Source organism: Microtus oregoni, unplaced genomic scaffold, assembly GCF_018167655.1.
Source record: "Microtus oregoni isolate MIOR12 unplaced genomic scaffold, Mior012 000020F_ref0000438, whole genome shotgun sequence".
Lineage (NCBI taxonomy): Eukaryota > Metazoa > Chordata > Mammalia > Rodentia > Cricetidae > Microtus > Microtus oregoni.
Window position 1 is genome coordinate 1,424,392 of NW_024543079.1, and position 22,112 is coordinate 1,446,503.

The 22,112-nt window shown below is 50.5% G+C and overlaps 1 protein-coding gene across 3 annotated transcripts in view; it reads left to right on the top strand.

Annotated features, from left to right (window-relative positions):
- The window catches only part of Atp9a (ATPase phospholipid transporting 9A (putative)), a 97,668-nt gene that overhangs the window by 57,066 nt on the left and 18,490 nt on the right, over positions 1-22,112 (top strand). For all 3 annotated transcript variants that reach the window (XM_041670195.1, XM_041670196.1, XM_041670197.1), the window contains exons 11-16: positions 252-412; positions 761-903; positions 2,487-2,599; positions 7,416-7,628; positions 12,214-12,375; positions 20,775-20,867. In XM_041670195.1, coding sequence (XP_041526129.1) covers positions 252-412; positions 761-903; positions 2,487-2,599; positions 7,416-7,628; positions 12,214-12,375; positions 20,775-20,867 — 885 coding nt within the window. The remainder of the gene's footprint in view (positions 1-251; positions 413-760; positions 904-2,486; positions 2,600-7,415; positions 7,629-12,213; positions 12,376-20,774; positions 20,868-22,112) is intronic.

A 22,112-nucleotide genomic window follows, 5' to 3' on the forward strand; every position in this document is an offset into this window, starting at 1 on the left:
GCCACTTGCTTTGTGTTTCTGAGTCTGAATCTTGAGTGAGAAGAGACATTGATGATGAGGTGTCTCAGAGGGCCCTGAGAGCTGTAGGAGCTCAGCCATAGCTCTTGTTCTTGGACCACTGCTGTAAGAGCAGCTCCTTCTGTATCTCACGCCTCACTGGGCAGGGGCCGGGGTGCATGTGTTGAGACCCTCTTTCCACCTGGGCTGTGGGCTGCACTTCAATCCTCTGCACCCTGTGCTTTGTCCCCCAGATTGGCCTGTTTGACCTGGAGGTGAACTGCCTCACCAAGATCCTGTTTGGTGCGCTGGTGGTGGTGTCGCTGGTCATGGTGGCCTTGCAGCACTTCGCTGGCCGCTGGTACCTACAGATCATCCGCTTTCTGCTCCTGTTTTCCAACATCATTCCCATCAGGTGAGCTGGGGACGGGTGTCAGCGTGCTCAGAGTGTCTTTCTCTGCACTCACTCCACGGCGCTGGTCCTAATGGGATTATAGCTCTGTGCTAGACTCCTTTTCCTGCAAGGGCAAGTCCCTAAGCACCTCTAGCCCTCAGCTGTCTCACTTGTCCAGGGACCAGTAATTAAAAAGGAAAAACTTCCCTTCCTCTACTCTTAAGTTACTTGAATCCGTGCAGAATGGCTGTGTGGCCTCTGATGTCTCCTGCTTCTGGGTGGGGTTCTGACTTCATGTGCACAGCCCACGTGTGCAGTCTGTGTGGTTTATAGATGCCTTGGTGACTTTTTGCTCTCCTTCCTGCCTAGCTTGCGTGTGAACTTGGACATGGGCAAGATCGTGTACAGCTGGGTGATTCGTAGGGATTCAAAAATCCCTGGGACCGTGGTTCGCTCCAGCACAATTCCTGAACAGCTGGGCAGGATTTCTTACTTGCTCACAGACAAGACAGGTGAGTGCCTCTGAGGGGCAGAGAGAGGCTGGGTGGGGTTCCAGCAGCTCCCGGTCCTGTCTCTGGAGGTGGGAGAGGTGGCAGCAGCTGCTTTCTTCCTTGCTATTGGATGAAGAGGGAGTGTCTGGTGAGGATGCTGATGTCATAGACACCTGCAGGGTACTGCTGTCATGGGAAGTGTCCTTCTCAGTTTATTCCCACACCAGCCATGTGAGACAGGAAGGATTTTATAGACAGGACCAGGAACAGAGAGACAAAGTGTCTGTCAGAGGCACAGAGCTGGCCTCAGCAGGGTTGACCGAGGCAGTCTGGCCGTGATCACCTCTGATTTCTGCTTTAACCCCTGCCAGGCTCTAAGCTGACCTCTGGTGGGTCATATCAAGGACTGGGAGTAGGTGGGGGTGGGAGGCCTGGCTGCACACCTTTCTCTCTGTTTGGTGGCGGCAGAGTGTGGGAAGCCCGCACAAGGATGGTGGTGGTTGGTGCACTTGGTGCTTTCGTTGCTGTGACACTAAACATGAAAACAGACTTAAAGGAGGAAGGGTTTATTTGGGTTCCTGGCCTCAGGTGTCTCAGCCCAAGGCAGCAGCCTCCAGTGCTTTAGGTTCTTGGTGAGGCAGGGTGGTGCGAGAGGAAAGCCTCTCCTCACTGGCTGGAACGCGAGAGAAAGGATCCAGGGACAAGATGAACTTCTGTTTTGGTTTCATTCTGTTTCTGTGACACTCTGACAGGAACGACTTAGGGGAGAAAGGATTTATTCTGCTTACAGTTCCAGGTCACAGTCCATCAGGCAGGGAAGTCAGGACAGGAACTCCGAAGCAGCTAGTCATAGCATGGCCACAGTCTAGAGCGGAGAGGGAACACATGCTCAGCTGGCTTCCTTCTCTCTGACACTGTTCAGGACTGCCAGCCTCGGGGATGGCGCTGCCCACATTGGGCTGTTCCTCCTGTATTATTTAATAATCCATACAGTCCCTACAGACATACCCATGGGCCATCTTGTCCAGATAATTCCTCATCAACATTCTTCCTGGCTATCATAGAGTGTGTCCAGCTCACAGACAAAGGGTACCAGGAGGCTCCTCCTTGCTCTGTCACTTGCTCAGTGGTAACTCAGCAGTGGCTAATCCATTGATGAAGTTAGTGCCCTCATGAGCTGTCACCTCTCCTCCGTGCCTCCAGCTTGAGCCTTTGGGGACATTTTATTTCTGACCCATAGCACTCACCAAGTCAGCAGAAGCCAGGATTCAAGGACAGAAATGGGACAGTCCAGCTGTGTCAGCCCCAAGTCCCTGGGACGGTCCCTGTGGGGCTCTGGCGCAGGAGTCGTGTGTCTTTGCTCATCTGTCTGCGTGTGTTCCTGCTCAGTTCAGGATGATGGCCCAGTGTGTGCCATGTGTCCCCCTTAACTCAGGGGACATTCAAGCTCCCTCATTGACAGCCCCAGGGAATAGGCACGGTCTTGGGGTGTTCTTTCAGAAGAGTGGGTCCTTCTCCTGTCTCCTCTACTGGGGAAGCATTGAGGCCAGCAGGTGGCACTGACTGGGGGAGCAGAAGGAATGCTTGCATCGCTTGTGTTTCAGGAACCCTGACCCAGAACGAGATGGTGTTCAAGCGGCTGCACCTGGGCACGGTGGCCTACGGCCTCGACTCCATGGACGAAGTGCAGAGCCACATCTTCAGTATTTACACCCAGGTAAAGCCTCGCTTTTAACTCACCCGTCAGTGCTGGCCACAAATTCACTGCACAGCCGTGGATGACCTTGAATTCCTGATCCCCTAGGGGCCTGTACTTCCCAAATGTAGGGATTAGAGGCCTGTACCCACATCTGGTTTGGGTTATGCTGGGGAATCGGCCTCAGGACTTTGTGTATTTTAGGCAAGCTCTTGACCAACTGAGCTGCAGCCTCAGATATCATGAACACTAAAAAATTGTGTGTGTTCTCTGACCTTTCACTCACTCATTTCGTTCGTTCATTCATTTGAGACAAGGTCTCACTGTATAGCTCTGGCTGTTCTGGAACAAACTATGTAGACCAGTCTGGCCTCAAACTCAGAGATTCTCCTGCCTCTACCTCTCGAATGCTGGGATTAAAGGTGCACCCCAGTGCCCAGCCACTCTGTGTTTTTAAATACCTACTGAGGTACACTTTCTACCGTGCTGAAGATACAGTCGAGTGACTCTCAGTAAACTAACAGGTCCCCAGAACTGGCTGGCTATGCAGTCTCTTGTTCCTCTAGCAGGAGGGACTTGCCCTTCTTTGTTTTATTTGTTGAGAAAGGGTCTCACTGTATCCCTGGATGCCTGGAACTCACTGTGTAGACCAGGCAAGACTCAAACTTGCTTTGATCCTCCTGCCTCTACTTCCTTATGCTGTTCTTTTATTCATTTATTCATTTATTTATTTATTTATTTTAATGTGGGTTCTGGGGACCAGGTCACCCCCTGAACCATCTCCTTGGCCTCCTTGATCTTCAGGGGTGGTTTGCAGCTCCAAACCATATAATCTGGGTCAGGCTGGAAGCCCTGATTGTTGCCCCACTCCTGTGTTAGTGGGTGAACCCAGCGGCCCCACAGGACAGCAGCCACCGTGAACACTGCTGATGAGGCAAGGCTTGTCCTTGCTCTTGTCTCCTTGTTCTCGAGAGCCCTGGTGTGTAATCTGTAGGCCCCAAGGCAGCGCTCACAAGATGACACACGGGGCACAGGGAGAGAAAGAAGGCCAGTCTGTGTCTGCATGACATTCCACCTCCCAAATTCACACAACATTGACCTCTCCCCTAAGATTCGTGAGCTTGACCCCGGACCTCCGGGGAATATATCAGACGGGCGTTTGTCAGGTGCAGTCCTTGACACGTCCTGCAGAAGGAGCCGGAATCCCGTCTCTGTTTATCTTCCGTGTGTGCAAGCGCAGGTGGAGGTTTACGAGCGCCCAGGTGATGGTGTAAAGAGTATGATTGTAACTAAACTGGCCTCGTAAACAGTGGTTTCAAACATTCTGGAAGGGAAACTCTAGATTATTAATACAAGGCCAAACAAACGGTAAGAAAATGACCAGTTCATCACAAGGTAAAAGTCCTACCAGGACAGGGGCTAGGAGGACGTCCCCCTGGCTTGAGGATTAATCATTTAACCCTTTGAAGTTTTTTTCACATTTATATTCTTGTGTGAGGGCGTATACATGGAAGTCAAAGCTAACGTGCAGGAGTCAATTTAGTTCTCATGTCTGCCTTGTGAGTTTCAGGGATCAAATTCAGGTCGTCAGGCTTGGCAACCCCACCTTTTCCCACTGAGCTATCTTGCCAGCATATCCAACCTTTTAAAGTATATCTACTTTAAATACACACATGCATGCAGGCACGCATGCACACACAAAGGCATGCATACACATACAAACACTGGTGGTTTTGCCTTTCTCCCTCCATAGGACGACCAGGACCAAGGAGTTTTCTCCAGGGTAATAAAAACCTCACCTATCTCTGTGGGTGCTATGTCTGGTTTTATTTTTTTCTTGGTATTTTTTAAGTAAGAAGTGTGCGTGTGTTAAAGGGTCTGTGGGATTGAGGTTGATAAAGATGAACATGATGCCAGGTGAGTGAGACTCTTCCATATGGGATTGTGTGGCTGTCACAGGCCTGGTACAATGGTCAGTATCAGAGGCGCATGTGCATGCGCGCGCGCACACACACACACACACACACACACACACACACACACTTGGTCTTAGGTATGTGGAGGCTGATGATGGTTCAGGCATTTTTCACCAAACCATCCCAGGGATCCAAGAGAGAACCACCTCCCACAACCATTCTTTGACCGCCACACACTACACTGGTATGATATGAAAATAAAAATAATAAAAGTCTGACATAGTATAGACTGGGCTTCAACTTTTAGCTGAGAATATCCTTGAACTTCTGATGCTCTTGCCTCCACCTCCTGAGTGCTGGGATGACAGGTGTGTGCACAGCATCTTTGTGGGACTGGGATTGATCCCAGGACTTCATGTGCACTGGGTGGCTGCTCTCCCAGCTGGTCCCCACTCACTTGCAGGTGTCACTGATAGAACAACTGAGATAGTCTCAGTATCCATGGTCACTTCCTCTCCACCCTGAGAGGAAATCCATCTCATCAGCAAAGTGGGGAAGACACCGATGTAGGAAATAGAGGTGACACGAGAAGCCGGCCACTGATGACCCTGACCTGCCATCACCCCACCTTCTGACTGTCTGAGAAGTGGCTTCCCTGGTTGGAGAGTCCCTTTGTGGGACTCCCACTGGCCTGGCTCCCTTGGCCTGGCTGGGAATGTGTTTCTCCCAGAGCGCAAGCCCCCGCAGCTGTGGGTTGGCCCCATCCCAAACAGCAGCAAGCAGCAGCAGCAGCAGCAGCAGCAGTGCTGGCCCCTGTGTGCACAGCCTGATTTGCTCTCGGTCTTACTTTACTGACTGAGCCAGCCTGGAACCCTGATTTCTGGAAAGTTCCCTCTCCAGAAGTTGTCCCTGGAGGTGCTCTGCTTAGTTGCTCTCCCCAGCCTGTGGCTACTCCACTCTGCAGACCCAGCCGCTGCCTTGTGAGAGGCTTCGCCGTTGACCCCGATCTTAAATAATGATTCAGTCCAGGTGCAGAGCCGTGTGGGCAAAATGAAAACATGTCCTGGCGGCGCCGTCACGTACATTTAATAGAACGTAAATTACAGGCCACTAGAAAGTGTCATCTCTCCAGCAGAGGGGGCTTCTTTTAAGCCTTCAGTCCCCTGTATAATTTTAAAGTTAAAATCTTCATAATTAAAAGCATTTGACTAATGAGCCGTCGAAGTCGGAGTTCTGATCCCTCACTCTAATTATTGTTACCATGTTGTGCCCTTTGACCTGGAAGTGCAACTTGTGTACTCTTGACACCAGAGGTTAACAGAGCAGGAAACCAGAGCCCTGTGTGTCCCTGCTGTGACTAGAATAATTTAGTAATTGTTTAATTAGCCAAGGAGCCTAATGCCACTACTAAAAATAGTATTAAAAATTTAATGAATGACATTTTCTTGTTTCTCAGGCCATCTGTTCTGTTTGGGCCAACCACATGTCATAGGTGTTAGGCATCATGCGTGGCAAAGTCTCACATGGCTTTTCTCCACACACTTTCAGTGGGATCTAGGAACCCATAAACACTTCTGGCTTCCTACGCAACTGTGGCGGGCAACTCTTTGTTCAGAACAGTGACTCTGACCCCCTCTTCAGCCCAGTGATTTTGTATCTATTTGTTTTACACGTACCTATTTGTGTGTGTGTGTGTGTGTGTGTGCCGGGGCACACATGTGGAGGTCAGAGGACAACTTTGAGGGATCCCTGTGGGTCCTAGGGATCAAGCCTGGTTTGCCAGACTTAATGTCAAGTGCCTTGACCCGCAGAGCCGTCTCTCCAGGCCTTAATATTTATTTTTCTTAGAAATGGAGGAAAGGGCTGGAGAGATGGCTCAGAGGTTAGGAACACTGACTGCTCTTCCAGAGGTCCTGAGTTCAATTCCCACACCCACATGGCTCACAACCATCTGTAATAAGATCTGATGCCCTCTTCTGGCCTGCCTGAAGACAGGTCACTCATACACATAAATATTTCTTAAAAAAAGAAATGGAGGAAAAACACGTGGAGAACTCCCCCTACTCCTACCTCGGAAATTGTTTGCTTATTTACCCACTGATAGTGGGTCTCACGTAGCCCAGGCTAACCTCTTTGAATTTCTGGTCCTCCTACCTTTTCTTCAGTGGTGGGTGACAGGTGTGTGATGCCGTATTTTATGGCTGTCAGGACCTTGCTGGGCGATTGCTCTGCGAACCGTGCCGTTCCTCCAAGCAGAAGTGGTGCTCGGTTTTCCCGTTCAGCAACATCTCCTGCCAGGCACTGCTGACTGCTAGGCACACAACGATGAGTAGTGCACACTGTCAGCCTGTGTTCTTGGAGGCCAGGGGCGGGAGATCACGTGAACAAGCCAGGTTTAGGTAATGAAGACGATGTAGCGGAGGGGCGAGCCTGAGTTGCCGTGAGGGAGTGAATGGGGCTGAGAGGATTAGGGGTGTCGGGTCTCTCTGAGTTCACCTCCAAGTGGAAGGCTGCGTGGTGAGACCGAGTGAGCCGTTCTTACAGAAACCTAGAAGGACTGGGTTCCCAGGCAGTCTGAGTGGGCAGGGGAGGAAGGTGATGTGGGAGCTTGTGGAGCTTGGCAGTGGCCAGCCCGATGGGCCTTACACTGAGGAGGAGGACTTGGATTTTACTGACTGCTGAGCTGGGAACCCATGGGATGTGTGTGTTGACGTTGGGTGTCTCCCGCAATCACTTTCCACCTTACTTGTTTGCTCTCTGGTGTTTTATTTGGTAACTGAACCCAGGCCCTCGAGCATGGATAAGCCAGGAGTCCTGTGTGCCGAACTGTAGGAAGAAAATACTAACCGCCATTACCTTGGACATAATGTCCAGACCCCTGGTCTTTCTGCTCAACTTCTCTATATTTTCCTTTCCTCTAGCAATCCCAGGAGCCACCAGCTCAGAAGGGCCCCACGGTCACTACCAAGGTACGAAGGACCATGAGCAGCCGTGTGCATGAGGCTGTGAAGGCCATCGCACTGTGCCACAACGTGACGCCTGTGTACGAGTCCAACGGCGTGACAGACCAGGCCGAGGCTGAGAAGCAGTTTGAGGACTCGTGCCGTGTGTACCAGGCATCCAGCCCAGATGAGGTAACCTCGGGGAGGGCCCAGCCATCCTGCCATTCCTGCAGGTCAGCAAGGGTCAGACACAGTTGTGTGGCCCTGACTACTCACGGTCTAGGCCTTGCCTTTTTGATTCCCTCTGTCCTGCCTATAAAACTTGGCATCTGATTATAGAAACAGTTTTTGTTTTATTTTTGTTTTTTGGGGGACAGTGTCTCACGTCGACCGACTAGGACTTCAAAGAACCAGGGCTCTGTGGCTCATGGTGGTTGTGATATGGGGCCATGTAGCCTTTTCTAGCTCACAGGTACAGGGATACCAGGATATCTCCATTCCAGACCTGTCTCTTTTCCTTTTTTGAGAAAAATTTGTCCCCTGGGGGAGACTTTCTTGTTAATGGTGTGGTGCTGTGGGGTAGCTCAAACCAAAAGCCTTGGTCAACCATGGCCACTGATATTCAAGCCAGGTGTCTTACGAGTGAAATGTGGCCACTCCCAACTTGTGAGCCGGGGATCCTGTGTAAGTGGAGTGGGTAGACAGGGAGGCGGGGCTGGGCTCTGCTCAGCTGTTGTAAGCGTACAGGATTTCTTCTTCGGCCCATCAGGTTTAGCCCATGACGTCTTGTTTTCTTTCAGGAATGGAATTGGGACCCTTCAGGGTTTGGGCTGTGAGACAGGATGGTATTTTTTCTTGGAAGTTAGTGACTGGGGACCAGGAGCATGTGTAGACATGTGATGGCTTCGGAGTTTGAGATACTGATGCTCAGCACAGGGTCGCACACTGGCTGTGGCTGGCCAGCTGTGGAGAAGCATCCTCTCTGCTGAGCCTCATTGTGTCTGTTTTGGGGCTGTTGAGGGGTGTGTGTGTGTTTGTTCTGTGGTTTGATCTTTCACAGATGCTGTGGTTTGGAGGCTTCCCCACATAGAGAAGATGCTGTATTTCATTGTCTGTTCTTCTAAATGAGATTTGCTCTGTCTTGTTTAAGTTTCTGATTTGTGATTAAAAACAAAAAAGGGATGTTTTTTCTTGTCTCTGGAGTCTTCAACAGTCCAGAAGGATCTAATACTTAAAAATTTTGTTTATTGCATTTACTTATGATGTGGGATACCCATATGTATGCTGTGAATATGTTTTATTACCATTGGTTAATAAAGAAGTTTCTTTGGCATATGGCAGGACAGAATATAATTAGGCACGAAATTCAAACAGAGAGAGAGAAAGGAGGTGGGGACAGAGAGATACCAGCAGCCACTAGAGAGAGGAGTAAGATGCCAGAACATTACCAATGAGCCCCAGGGCACATGGCAATACATAGGTTATTAGAAATGGGTTAATTTATATGTAGAGCTAGCCAGTAAGAAACCCAAGCCATTAGCCAAACAATTATAATTAATATTAAGCCTCCAAATGGTTATTTCATAAGTGGTTGCATGGACCAGCAGACGGGAGAGAAACCAGTCCAGCAGGACCGGGCGAGACAGAGCAGAGCAGAGCTTCCAGCTACATACTTACATGTGTGTGTTCATATATGTCATGGTGCATATGTGCAGATCAGAGGACAGCCTCCAAGAGTTAATTTCTCCTTTATCTGCCAACTATCTTCCCAGCCTTCCCTTTTCTTAATTAAAAAACTTTTTATTATTTGTGTATCTGGATGGGATGAGCCGTGCTGCATGTGAGAGTCCAGAAGATAACCTTTGGGAGCCGTTTTCTCTCCTGCAGTGTTGTAGGATCGGACTCAGATCACCAGGTTTACACAGCGAGGCTTTGCCCGCTGAGCCTTCTCACTGCCCTACCCATTCTTAAAGAACTTCATTAGCTCTTCAGTGCAGTTCATGTCTTTAGTATAATTAGGTAAGAAGAGAAAAATAATCTGTAACTCACAAAGGCTGTAGCCACTGATAATACTCTGCACATCTGACTTCTACACAAAATACCAGTGTGTTTATGTAAACTTGCCACATGACAGGAAGAAGCAGGCTTGCTATACAAGCAATATCTTTGAGAAAGCCCTACTATTTTGATTCCCTGGGGGATTCCATTTGAGCTCGGCTGGGTCCCTTTGAAATTCACTATCAACCAAGCCTATATAAGCCCAAGGTTAGCTTTCTGGAGCACTGGGAAGCACTGACAGTAGGCTGCTGTCCCTGGGCGACTGGAGTGATTGCCACCTCTTCTTGTCAAAGAAGCAGGATTTCTGAAATTTGTTGCCAGTGCATGGTCAGCCCTGGACATCTGCATTCAGCTATAGATTTACAGCCTCAGGGTATGGGCCCTCCTGCCCTCTACTGTAAATCCAGAACTAGGAAAATAATCTGCCCCATTTATGCTCAGCTTCCAGCTCAGTGGCTTTTTCTCTTTTCGATGTATGTGGCAGCCCTGGGGGTGTGGGGAGGGGCATGGCAAAACTTTCTTTTTTGAGAAAAGGTCTCACCAGTGTAGCCCTGGTTGACCTTGAACTCACTCTGTAGATGTGAGAATTAGCCAATAAGAGGCTAGAGCTAATGGGCCAAGCAGTGTTTAAAAGAATACAATTTGTGTGTTGTTATTTCGGGTAAAGCTAGCCTTGTGGGAGCAGCTCCTACTACACGTGTACCCCCTAAATATCCTACTGCACACCCGAGTCCTCTCAATAGGACTCCAGGGGGTCTTACGAGCTCTGTGAGAAAGAGCTCAGAGCAAGGACGATTGACTCAGGTTGAAGTCCCAGAAGGTAGAAAGTTCCAGAATGAGTAGTCATTGAGCCTATGAGGCCCTTGCGTTATGATGGCTAAGGACCTCGTCTGAAAGGACATATGCAGTGGAAGACAGCATCATAGAAGGTCACACATCTGTGCTTCATCCCCCTGGTGACATTGGTCATGTTAGCTTGGGCTTCTTCCGTGCGCCTCTTGGGGCCACTTCTCTTCTGGGGTTCTGGGTTCTTTCTCCATTGAAGTAAAGAGCGGGCTTCAGGGGAGTTGGTGTAGCTCATGGAAGCCCCGAGCTACAGGCTTTCCCTTCTCAGGAGAAGGTTTTACAAAGTGAAACAAGAGCTGCTGAAAAACGAGGGAGCCTGGTGGTGACGGCACAGCCTTTATCCCAGCACTCGGAACGCAGGGGCAGGAGGATCTGTGAGTTCCAGGACAGCTAGGGCTACAGAGAAACCCAGTCTCAAAAACAGAGAGAGAGGGGAGAGGGGAGAGAAAGGGGAGGGGGAGAGAATCAAGGTGGGCATGGCAGCCTCATATACTCCAGCCTAGGAAGGCAGGGACAGGGAGCTGGCTAGAGATAGCCTCATCAGCAAACTCTGGGTTTGATTGAGATACCCTACGTGGGACAGTACCCAGGGTAAGGAAGGATGTAAGTCTCCTCTTCTTTCCGGCTTGTGAATCACGTGTCGGGAGATGCCCTCATGTAGTTAAGTGTGAGTGCACTCAAGTGTTCCATAGTCCAGAGGCAGCAAGCGAAGGCCTGCAGTGCCCTATAATTGAGCTGTCTCTCCGGAGAGTGGTTCTCAGCCTTCCTAACGCTGCCACCCTCATGTGCTGACCCCAACATAAATTTATTTTCACTGCTACTTCCTAGCTGTAATTTTACTATTGTTATGAATTGTAATATAAATATCTGTTTTCTGATGGTCCTTGGGGGGTCATGACCCACAGGTTAAGAACTGCTGCTCTAGAGGGTTTTTGTTTGTTTGTTTGTTTGCTTGTTTGTTTGTTGAGACAGGGTCTTGTGTAGCCCAAGCTGGCCTGGTATTTGCTGTGTAACTGAGGAGAACCTTGAATTTCTGATCTTTCTGTCTTCCCAAGTGTTGGGAAGAAAGGTTTGTGTCAGCATGGTCTGTTTTATCCAATTTACGAGATGGAGCCTGGGACTTTGTGTATGTTATTTAAGCACTGTGAACTGAGCCACAACCCATGAATCCATGAATGAGTCTTCTTACTCATGCACACCCAAGAGTATTGCGTGCACACACACACACACACACACACACACACACACACACACAGTAGGGTCATTTTGTATGGCTCTTTACTGATTTGTCAGTTTGAAATTTCAACAGAAAATTGTTAGGAAAAACAATTAAATGTCAGTGTCTTAGTCTGTAATGAAATACCACAGTCTGGGCACCTTATGAACAACAGAAACATGGTTCTCAGGGCTCTGGAGGCTGGGGTCGTAGAGCAGGTTACTGGCATTTGTGGCTAGCGCAGCTGGGAAGGCAGTGCTGCTGACAGCTGATGGTGATCGCGCTGCACCAGCCAGGAACATTGACTCCCAGCTACAAATGCCCCACAGGTTGCTGCAAGCCCTTCCCGCCCCTCTAATGAGGGGGGCAGTTTACAGAATCACCCACAAAAGACTAGACTGTATCTAATGGAGAGTAGTGTGCCCAGCTAAGGGAGAGCCAGGGGTGAAGACCTCCTTGTGCCTTACCCTTTCTTTCTGTATGGGTAGCAGGCTTGGTGCAAAGTCTTCCAGAGGGAACTGTGGTTGCAGGGTCTCTGCCACACACCTGTGGTGTGAGGCTGCTTTAGGGCCTGCCAGACAGCCCCTCTGCCTCCGCCTCCCCTTTCTCAGTGTTCACGTGCAGGGTGTCTGATGTCCCACACTCCACTTCCTCCAGGTGGCCCTGGTCCAGTGGACAGAAAGTGTGGGATTAACCCTGGTGGGCCGAGACCAGTCCTCCATGCAGCTGAGGACCCCTGGCGACCAGATCTTGAATCTCACCATCCTGCAGGTTTTCCCCTTCACCTACGAGAGCAAGCGGATGGGCATCATCGTGAGGGTGAGTGGAGTCCTCCCCTGTCCCTCTGTCTTCCCCTGCCCCCCGGCGTCCTCCCCCTGCCTCTCAGTGTCCTCCTCTGCCCCTCAGCATCCTCTCCTGCCCTGAAGAGTATGCATCAGGCATCCTTACACCTTGCTGGGGCCTCATTACTGTCCCTCAGACTAGTGAGGGAGTGTGATTCCGAGTAGGGCAGAAATGGGCTCCACCAGTGGACACACCTGGGTCCTCCAGCCTGGTGAGCTTGGCTTTCGGGCAGTGAATATGTCAGGGAGCTCTCCGCAGATCATTTCCCATTCTCAGTCTCTTAAAAAATTACATTTTTGTTTATTTAGTATAGGTGAGCAGGAGCCAGGGAGTAACATACTACAGTGTGTGTGTGTGTGTGTGTGTGTGTGTGTGTGTGAGAGAGAGAGAGAGAGAGAGAGAGAGAGAGAGAGAGAGAATGTCAGAGGACAACTTGAAGAGTCGGTTCTCTCCTACCATGTAGATCCCAGGACTCAAAATCACCCCATCAGACTTAGCAGCAAACACCTTAACCTGCTGAGCCATATTGTTGGTTCTCTCACTTTTCATATTTCTGTCTGTCTGTCTGTCTGTCTCTCTCTCTCTCTCTCTCTCTGTTGTATGGGAGTTGAACCCAGAGTCTCGCACATACCTAGGCAAGTCACATGCCCAGTTCGTATTCTTTAGAAAAATTATTATTTATATGTATGTGTGCATGTCTGTGTGGGTGTATGCCCATGTGTGCAGGTGCCCGTGGAGGCTAGAAGAAGGTGTCAGATCCACTGGGGCTGGAGCTATAGGTGGTTATAAGCTGCCTGGCATGGGTGCTGGGATCTGGGAAGAGCAGAAAGTGTTTGTAACTGCCAAGCCATTCCTCCAGCCTGCCACCTGTACTTCATAGATCAAGCTCACATAGCAGTCAGGTGTGATGGCTCCCACCTGCTGCCTCAGAGCTGGGAGTAAACAGGGAGGTCCCTGTCAGTTCCGGGCTAGCCTGTGCTACAGAGTGAGCCCAGTCTCCAAAGAACAAAAGCACCATAAAAACATTCACAAAACATAAAATAACCATTAAAAAAGGAACCATTTAAAAGTTGCTGTGAGTCTGGACACTTGGCTCCCACTGATGGAGGAATTTTAGATGCTTCTGGGACCTTCAGGAGGTGGAGCCCCAGGGACAGACTTGAGAGCCCTAGCCCAGCCTGCTTGCTCTTAGCCGCCCAGGTTCCTGAGTGCGGAGGCCATGTGACCATGTGACCAGTTGCCACTCTTTCCTGTCACCATGCCTTCCCCCACCATGGTGAATCTTATCCCCTAAGCTGGGCCAGAATATGCTTCCCCTCCCGCCTCTCCCCTCCCTCCCTGAAACTGCTTCTTTTCAGGGGTCTGGTTGTAGCAAAGAGGAAAGTGATGACCTGGGCTGGTGCCAGCCTCGTTTGTTCTCTTCCACGAATGAATAGACTGTCACAGCCAGAGACAACTCTTCAGGGCTGGTGATGGCTCAGTGGGTGAACCGCTTGCCACTGAGCCCAAGGACCTGAGTCTGATCATAGGACTCTGAGCTCCACACCCGTGCTGTGCCATGTGCGCTCATCCACGCGCGCGCACACACACACACACACACACACACACACACACACACACGATAAGTGAAAATACGATAGAAAGGAACAGGCTGGAGAGATGCTCAGTGGCTAAGAGCTCTGGCTGCTCTTTCAGAGAACCCAGGTTAGTTCAGCTCTCAGCACCTGCATGGACACAGTCCTTTGTAACTCCAGTTCCATGGGATCTAGTGCCCTCTTCTGGCATGTGAGGACATTGCATGGATGTGGTGCACAGACATCCATGCAGGCGCAGCACCCACATACATAAAATAAAAATAAACAAATCTTGAAAAAAAGAATTAAACCCATGCAGTTATTGAGCCACCTTACCTCCCCAGCTCCTCGTTCCCATCGTCTGCTTCCTGCCCCTGCAAATTCACCTGTTTACACTTCCTGTAAATGGAATGTAGAATGCGATCTTTCAGTTTCTTCCTGCTAACAGGTTTCAAGGAGCATGTATGCTATTGTATATACCAGTTTTCCATTCCTTTTTGTGGCTGCGTGGTGCTCCATTGTGTGTCTGTGGGGGATGAATATCCTTTCTATAGAATGCCTGTGACCAGCAAGGAACATTTACATTAGATATTTGGATTATCCCCAGATCCTAACATGAAATTCTTACACAGTGGCCTGAAGGCAATCTTAAACACTGTTTTTATTAGAATGATTTTATTTTGACTATAACCTGAGTCAGATGTGGAACTTTTCTTTTTCTTTCTTTCTTTTTGTTTGTTTTGTTTTGTTTGAAAACAGAATTTCTCTGTAGTCCAGGCTGTCCTAAAACTCATTATGTAGACCAGGCTGGCCTCAGGCCCAGAGAACCTCCTGCCTCTGACTCCCGAGTGCTGGGATCAAAGGCCTGTGCCGCCACTGCCTGGCAGGTGTAGAATTTTTTACTCATGGTGTTTTGTTGATGTCCAAAGAATTCTGAAGCTTGGGGGCTCAGTAGGTAAAATGCTTGTTGGGCAAGCACAGAGACCTGAGTTTGAACCCCAGAACCCAGGTGAAAAGGCTGGGTGGTGTGTGTGCTTGCAATCCCCGTGCTAGGGAGGCAGAGGCAGGTGCATCACTGGGGTGTGAAGCCAGCCCACAGTCAGCGTTGAGGGGCTGTCAGCATCCTGCAGGGTGGTGATGGTGGTGGTTAGTGGAGGAAGGGATGATTGGCAGTGAAGTGCGGTCATGAGCAGGGAGGGTGGTCTGTACGATGAGGTAGCCATGATGAGAGCGCCAGCAGTGATGGGCGTGGATGACAGCTAGGCGGGGCCGGTGCTGTGGCTCTTCTCAGTGGCTGGCATGAGCTAATGAGAACCTGTTCAGCAGAAGCTCACAGGTTAGCTGTGTCATTTCCTTTTGATAGAAGGAAACTGAGGCACAGAAAGGCTGAAGGTACACACCTGAGTCTACATGGGGAGGTGATGGGTCTGAGACACCTCCAGGCTAGGGCTTAGATGGGACAGGGAGGACATGGAAAAACCCATGGCCCTGGGTCTGTATTCATTATTCATTGCTAGGGGGCTACCCCACATAGTGGTTGGAAACCACACTGCTTGTGTTCTCTAACACTTCCTATGGACCAGGAATCTCGTGCAGCTTGGGTATCTGGTTCAGTTCTCAAAGGCTGGCTTCAGGACTTGGCCAAGTCACTGTGTCCTCAGGATCTCCTTGGACAAAGTTCACTTGCCCACAGCTTCAGTGGGCTGCAGGACATCTAGACAGAGGCCACCTTCAGCTACTGCTCTGTGAGTCTCTCCCTGGTCTAGCCTCATGTCTGGCTTCACCCTAGTGAGAGTGTGAGCAAGCTGGAAGCCCCCTTCGGGAGCCAGCCTTGTTCTGTCGTTAGGAGTGAGTTGTTGGGTCCAGCACATCCCCAGGGGTGGGGATAAGGCCGCCTCTATCCAGGGACTGTGGCAGTGGCTCCATGCACTGCTGCTCTGGAGACCCAGTGACAGGCTGGGGTGAGCTCCTGAAACATCCCATCTGAGTCAACTCAGATCCCAGATGCCGGCTGGGACTTTGTGACCCTCCCTGTGGGACACATGTTCTTGGCAAATGTCAAATGGGGAGGGAGGGAACCTCTCCCTCCCACGCTGTGCGGCTTTTCCTACAGGCTGCACCTGGCCTGATCCTTGACTTTAGCCAATCAGGGCACATCTGAACTCAAGGCTATCAGAAGTTGCTCGGGTGGGTGTTTCCTGGAGTTAGTCAGCACCATCAACAGAGTTACTCTCACTTGGTTCCAGCCTTTATTTTTCAAGTTCTAGGGCCACGGACTCTGCTGAGGTCATCCGAGAGTTGACTCATCAGATCGTCCCCAGTGCCCGGCTGTGAGAATGAGTGGAACCGCACACACCGCCCTTCCTTTAGCTGTGAAGGGATCTCATTCCCAGACATTCGTCATGTTTTGTGAGAAGTGTCTCTGTGTCTTCCCACGCAAGGTGACTGGAGCCCAGCGTGCTGCTGGCCCAGTGAGTCTGCTTTCACTAGGGAGAGTGTGCCCCCGCCCTGCCTAGTTTATTATTATTATTTTAATTAACACTCAGCTTTTAAGATTCAGCCTTCACAGTTAATAAAAAGGGAAATCAAGCCTGGCATGGTGGCTTACGCCAGTAATCTAGCACTTCAGAGACTAGGGCAGGAGGATTACCATGAGTTGGGAGCCAGCCTTTTGCCGCATCAAGGACCTTTATTTCAGTCTTTTGTTAAAAGCATATGTATCCATATACATTTATAAACTTAGCCTCTGCCTTCATCTCAAGCTAGCTTCCCTGCCCTTACTGAAGCACGCGAGTGTGTGTATGTGTGTGTGCGTGCACACGCGTGCATGCGTGAGTATGTGCACCTGTCTGCCTGCCTATGTGTATATGCACAGTGAAAGTTTCCTTACACCATCAGCACATGGTTTTTGCTGATTTCAATGTCTGTGTGGGGTTTGGGAAGATACCCCGTTTCATTCACTTTTGATTTTTTTAACATTACATACATGCATGCACGTGTGTTCTAGATCCTTTGAAATTTTTAAAAGGTTTATTTTCTATGTATGAGTGTTTTGCTTGTATGTATGTAATATACACCACACGCCTGGTGCCCTCGGATGCCCTGGAACTGGAGTTACAGGACCCTTGTGAACAACAGTGTGGGTGCTGGGGATCGAACCTGAGTCCTCTGGAAGAGCTGCCAGTGCTCTTAGCTGTAGGGATAGGTCCCGCCCCTTGGGGGGCGTCTTCGCCTCGGGCTAATGTCTGCCTATAAATTTGGCGAGCGTGCTCCCAGCCGTAGCTTCTGCTTTTCTGGTCTCCGAGGGAACGGTGGTTCTGTAAGTCTATTTCTACATTAAAGCTGTAGATATGTATATTTTTTACAATCTGTCTGCATTTGTTTACGCCGTTACACTTAGCCATTGAGCTGTCTCTCCAGCCGGTGTGTTCTGTTCTTAACTGTGAAAGTTGAGTCTTCTAAAACTTCACAGTGCACCTCTGAAGGTCAGTGGACAATGTGTGGGAGCTGGTCCCTCTGTCTACCATGTGGGGTGCAGGGATCAGTGCTTTCACCCAGCAAGCCATCATTCTTCAGGTCTCCTCTTCCTTCTGCACAGGCCATTTCTCATTTTTGACTGTTAATAACAATGCTGGGAGCATGCGTCTTCTCAAGGAGGCCTTAGGTATTAGGGAAATGCCATTAGTGAGCGAATGTTTTCACCTCTGCCTGCCTGTCCCTCTATCTTTGGTTTGTCCCAGGCTTTGAGATGGCTTTTTTTACTTTGTACTAACCTCCCCACAATTCCTCAGCTCAGTGACTCTCACTGTGACCTTTGAAAGGTGAGACCTTTAGAGCTGAGACTGGGGATGCTACTGGCATCTGATGGGATGCCTCCGTGAGGGGAGTCTGGCCACATGTGTGTGTTGTACAGGGCCCGAGAAGCCATTTTCTCCCGTGCTGGAGGGATGGACCTCTTGTATGCACGTGACTGTCCCGTTGCCTGCTGTAGACAGGTTTCGTTCAGTCTTTGGCTTGTTTTCTTTCCCAGGGGTGGGAGGGCATTCGAGACAAGATCTCAAACTGGATCCCTGGCCCTCACAGCAGCCATCCTGCTTCAGCCCCCACCTCCAAGTGCCAGGATTGCAGGCATGAGTTACCACATGCCACTCTGACCGGGTTTAGCTGCTGCTGTCTGCCCTCCCAGTAGACTGTATCCATCCTTTTAGACTGGTGTGGGTGAACGTACAGGGTGCTCACAGCCTGTTCCCCATCCTCCCCGCCCCCAAGCTCTTTTCCTTCTCTGTCTGAGGGCCTGCCTCCTAAGGGGTCAGGTGAGGTCAGGGAAGCCTGTTGCCCCAGGCATTTGTGCACAGGTTTCTGAAGGAACTGTGAATCCCACGTTGTACAAGACGTCCCATTATGCTCCATGCTTCCCATGCGGAGTAGTGGAATTGGATCACTGCTAGGGACCACAGCGTTGTCATTGAATTAATGAGGCCTGTAATCAGGTGCCAGGCCCAGACTACAAGGACACAAGACAACACGACTTGGCCAGCCCATCTCTGTATGTTTATGGTGTCATGTCACCATAACATGGGAACACAGTAAACTGGGGATGACCTGGGTGGGAGGAAGTGACTCACACGGAGGAGATAATGGCTGCAGTGTTTATATTGGATACGATGACTGAGCTGGCCAGAGCCCCTCTGGTAAAGGAAGCCGTGTGGGGGCAATCCTTCCTGCAGCCATGGTATTAAGCACCAGTTTCAGGAAGGGGCAAGGAATGAAAACCCCTGATGCTTTTATGTTCTTTCGGCCCAAGGGCTGCCCTTCCTGGAAACAGTGTGCAGTTGACCGTGCCTAAAATGAAGGTGGAGAGATTGAGCCAGTGGTTGAACCATACCCTTAGTTAGCTCATGCTCTCTCTCTCTCTGTCTCCCCCCCACCCCCCGTGTGTGTATGTGTGTACATGTGCGTACATTCATGTGGAAACTGGAGGCTGACATTTGACATCTTCATTTGCTTCTATTTTATGTTTTGAGATGGTCTCACTCTGATTCCGGAACTCATTTCAATCCGATTGACTGGCCAACATGCTGCAGACTGTCTCTGCCTCCCCAGTGCTGGGACTGCAGGTGCACGATCATGTCCAACCTTAATAAATAGAAATAGGTAGTGGGAATCTGAACTCGGGTCGGGTCCTCATGGCTGTGGCATGACCTTTCCCCGCAGAGCCATCTCTTCAGCTCCTCTAATTTCTAGAGGACAGGCTTTGGGACTTTGAGAGTAGTAAAGTGTATGCACACGGCATTGGCTGCCCTGCCCGTGCCCTCTTCATCAATGTCACCTGTCTTCTCTTTGGAGACTTGAGGATCCGCTGCCCTCCAGCTTTCCCCAGAGCCTGTGTCTCAGCCTCTGCACTGTCAAGGGATGGAGCCCAGTGATGAGTTCTTGCTTGTGTGGACACCCTGAGGATTCGGGGATGCGTGGTGACACCTGTGGCCTCTCTGAAGCCTCTTCTCAGGGTTGTGGCAGCTGACAGTGTCTGTCCATTGTCATCCGTTGCAAATCTGGGACTGAGCCTCTCCCTGCAGAGCAGACTGGAGGGACTTAGGGTGCACCTAACCGTCCAGAACACTGTCACGATGCCACCTTCTGTGTGAGGCCACTCACGAGCCACGTCCCAGTGCTCTTGCTTCCGCCGTGCTGGTCAGTACATAGGAACGTGCTGCACGTCCTGCTTGATGGGGGAGGACGCTGAGGCAGAGAGGAGACAGTTCGCCCTGTGCTCCTCATTAAGAACTGGTACCAGGCCAAGTGTTTGATGCCTGCCAGGTCAGAGGAACCAAAATCTGAGCGGCCATTTGCTTTCTGTGTACTCCTTCTCATGCAGAACTCAGCGGTGAGCAGGCGTGCCCAACCTGTGGCCTCTGGGCCACGCAGGCCCCAGGTTAGCTAAGGATGTGACCCTGACACATCCTCAGATGGCAGCCATGATGTGGGAAGACTGGCTGTCTCTCCAGAGGACATTTTCTAGTGTCTGAAGACACTGTCACCACGGGGCCTCTTCTGGCACCTGGTGGGTGGAGGCCCCATCATTGTTTATCGCCCTGTGAGGTAGTGGGCCGCTCCACCATAGGGCCTCAGGCCTCACACGTGAGCAGTGCTGAGATGTGGAGGGTCCCCAGCTCCCTGTTGCCGTCTTCCTGTTGTTTATGGAGCACAGTTGGCCACCACTGCACAGCACAGTTGAAACAAGCGGCTGCGTGTGGGCAGTTCCCACTGGAATGGCAACAGCTTCCCAGACAAAAGTCTTGGCTTTTTGATCTTGCTTTATCATTTAACAGTTTTCCAAATGTTCCGAGCCGAGCTTTCTTCTCCCTTCTGTGGCCTTTGCCCCAGAGTGAGCCACCCCTTCACCCCCGTAATGTTTTATCTTTGGCCAGTAAAAGCACTGGGAGGCTGGAGAGATGGTTCAGCAGTTAAGAATCCTGGCTTCTCTTCCAGAGGACACAGGTTCAACTCCCAGCACCTACATGTATGTCACAATTGTTTGTAACTCCAGTTCCGAGGGCTCCCATGCCCTCTTCTGGTCTCTAAGGGCACCAGGCATACATGTAGTACTCAAACATATGCGGACAGAACATACATACACATATAAATAAATTATAAATACATACATACATACATGTATATACATATAAAGTTTAGAAGCGCTGGCTCTTCCAAGCACTTTATACACTGCCTGTCACAGGAAGCAGGTCAGGCCTGCGGGCTGGTGTTCCCCTCCATGGTCATCACTTTCGACCCTCTTTCCAGGATGAATCCACGGGGGAAATCACGTTCTACATGAAGGGAGCAGACGTTGTCATGGCTGGCATCGTCCAGTACAATGACTGGCTGGAGGAAGAGGTAAGCCTGGGGTCGTGAGTTGAAGCGGGGTCCTGGGAGCCTGCCCTGCAGAGGCTGGCCTTGCAGTGGGGAATGAGCCGGTCCTTGTACTCGCTTGCTGGCTGTGGCACCGACTACCGTAAAACTGTGGTATTACCTATGGCAAAACTTAGTTGCTTTAACAGCCTGTATTTCCTTCTTGATTTGTCTGGAGTAGGGTCTGGGTTTGGCTCAACTGGGGTCTTTGCTTTAGGGCTTCCCATTGACTTTAGCCAGGGTGTCGATATATAGCTCAGATGAAGATCCAACTGGGGTAGGATGTTCTTTGAGCTCAGTCTTTGCTCAGTGCTCGGTGCTGCACTGTTGGTGCAGACAGCACCCAGCTCCTTAGGGCCATGGTCCAAGGTCTTGGGTTTCCTTCAGTTGCTACCCTTTGTCTCTTGCCCCATGGATTTCTTCATGGGCTCCCCCAACGTGACAGCTGTCTTCATCCAAGCAGTGGAAGATGACAGACAAGATGGAAGTCTCCATCTTTGGTGGCCTAGGCACAGATACAGCATCCCTCCTTTTTCTGTGTGCTGGAAACAAGTCACAAGGTCCAGCCCGCACTCGAGGGGAAGGTGATTGTGTGGGGAGTTACAGGGGTGAAGATCCTGGGGACCACAAATCCCAGCTACCTGGTGGACAGTTAGCTGGAGGGACGAGTGCTGGTTGAGGTCAGCAGGCCAGCTCTCACCTTCAGGCAGGTGAGCACTCACTCTGCCATTTAGTAATGCAATTCCCTCCTGGGGGATTGGAAACCAGATGCCCAAGGGCCAGGTGAGGCACACAGATAAATGGCAGGTTTGGGTGTGTCTTTCTCGGGGTTACACTTGGACACGCTTAGCCCCTTGAAATGGGCTGTGGCACCAGTGTTTAGGGGTGCACACAGGAGCAATGACTGCAAGGGGATGGCGAATGGTGGTTAACCCACAATTAACAAAGTTTTGTCCAGTCAACCAGCCAGCTATGCTTGCGTGTAGCCTTACCACATTGTTTTGGACTTTGGAGCACACTGTGCTGGCCAGAGAAAACCCATGTGTGCTGGACTCAGCCTACAGCTCGCCCCTCTGCAGCTCGCCCCTCTGCAGCTTCAGCTAGAAGCTTGGCTTTGGGAGACAGTAGCTTTAGGGGAAAGCAGTTTTCCCCAATCCTTTGGCTTCCTCTGGGGCAGTCTCAGACCTGGGCCTGAACATAGCTTCCCACTGATCTCTGTCTGCCTTGCAG